This window comes from Piliocolobus tephrosceles, chromosome 5 (assembly GCF_002776525.5).
Source record: "Piliocolobus tephrosceles isolate RC106 chromosome 5, ASM277652v3, whole genome shotgun sequence".
Taxonomy (NCBI): Eukaryota; Metazoa; Chordata; class Mammalia; order Primates; family Cercopithecidae; genus Piliocolobus; species Piliocolobus tephrosceles.
Genome location: NC_045438.1, coordinates 31283392 through 31285242, shown reverse-complemented (window position 1 = coordinate 31285242; position 1851 = coordinate 31283392). Strand labels below are relative to the sequence as shown.

The 1851-nt window shown below is 39.0% G+C and overlaps 1 protein-coding gene across 1 annotated transcript; it reads right to left on the bottom strand.

Annotated features, from left to right (window-relative positions):
* Positions 1-318: 318 nt before the first annotated feature.
* Positions 319-1356, bottom strand: TAAR6 (trace amine associated receptor 6). The gene has a single exon (XM_023230736.1). It carries the CDS (start codon positions 1354-1356, stop codon positions 319-321), a length of 1038 nt encoding a protein of 345 aa, XP_023086504.1.
* Between the last annotated feature and the right edge of the window lie 495 nt (positions 1357-1851).

Here is a 1851-nt window from a genome sequence, read left to right as displayed (position 1 = left end):
ACAGAAATACTTTTAGGAAAAATACCAAAGGAGAGGGAAGAGTCAATGGATTAAAAGACAAAGAGTATCTGCAGGGAGTGGCATATGCTGAGCTCTTAAGCAGTTGACAAATAGGAACTTAACATTTATTAGTCAAGTAAATACTTTTGCAGAAGGGACAGGAAAGTGTACATCTTAACAAGACTGAAAAACATTGATTTATCTTGTTTCATTTGAAGAGCAATTTATTTGCTATTCATTCATAGTCGTGCTTGATTTTTTAAAACACAGTTCACTTGGTAATTTTAAAGGTATCTTGAGCTTCTTCTATCCAACTGCTTATACATGTTCAGAGAATAAATTCATGGTGGCTGAACTGTTCTTTAAAACCTGACAAGTCACAATAACTTTTATTGCTTTCCTAAACCATGAGTAAAATAAAGCATAAATCAAAGGATTCACGGCTGAGTTATAATAAGCACACCAACAGCAAATCTCATAAATATAAGAAGGGGTTATAAAGCCCATAAAGGCATCAATTAATGAATCAATGCTATATGGTAACCATGAAACCATAAATGCTACCACTGTGACCCCCAGGGTTTTAGCTGCTTTTCTCTCTCTCCTGGCCACTCTGGCTTTGTAACTCTCTGAGGATGATTCTGTCTTGCTACCAGTATTTTCTATCTTTTTAGCCTGTCGTCTAGCCACAAGAAATATGTTACCATACAGAATTATCATAACAAGGGTAGGTATAAAGAAGGATAAGAAATCTATTAACACCCAGTTTTGATTTACAACGGTCTGACAACCTCCTATACAGTTTAGGGCATCAGATAATTCTTCCAGCCCATCATCGTAGACACCTGTGCAGAACACAGCACCGCTGTACACGAGGGGCAGGATCCAGGACATGCTGATGCAAATTCCTGACACAGAAACGGCGAACTTGGTAGGATAGACCAGAGGGTCAGTAACCGCAATGTACCTGTCAATGGAGATGAAGCACAAGTGAAAGAGAGAAGAGTAACAAAATGCCACATCACAGCAGGTGTGGAAAGTACAAAAACTTCTCCCAAAATACCAGCAGCTCTCCACGGTCCTGACCACGCTGAAGGGCATCACAGTCACACCCACCAAGAAATCAGCACAGGCCAGAGAGGCAATGAGAAAATTGGTCGGAGAGTGCAGCTGCTTGAAATGGAGGATTGAAATCATAACCAGGAGGTTTCCAAACACAGCCAGCACAGCCCCAAAGCCAAACACTATGTACAGAATCACCCGGGATCCAGGCGAGTAGGGGCTTTTCACACAGGACCCATTCACGTTCGTGTAGCACAACTGCACAGCTGCCAGCAGGGATGAGTTGCTGCTCATAACGCTGTTATTTACACGTAGAGAAGTTTTGTCCTTGTTGATTGTCACAAAAAATACAGGATTGTTTCTGATTTTCAGTGCTCCTGGGGAAAAAAAAACACATATTCACCAGGATGTCAGAGGAAATTATAAGATATTATCTCCGATATAATTTTTCAAGTTTCCATTTGTATTATAAATCCTAAATGTTTTTTATGGCAAAATAAAATTTGACCAAAATTATATTGAACAATATTACTGGAGATTGTTTCAGCTGACAAATGTCTCATGCTCTTAATTTGATAAAATTCCCTTTTGGTCATAAATATCCTTTTATATTTTATTTTTACCTTTTGAGTTTCTCTGTGCAATAGTCGCTGATATGGGATGTAATCACGGAGCTGAAAGATCACCTCCTGTTACCTTTATCTCGGTTATCTGTCTTGCATTACAGCCTTAAACATGAAATCCTTTTAGCTAAATAAATGCCTTCAATGGGAAAATCCCTCAATGGAA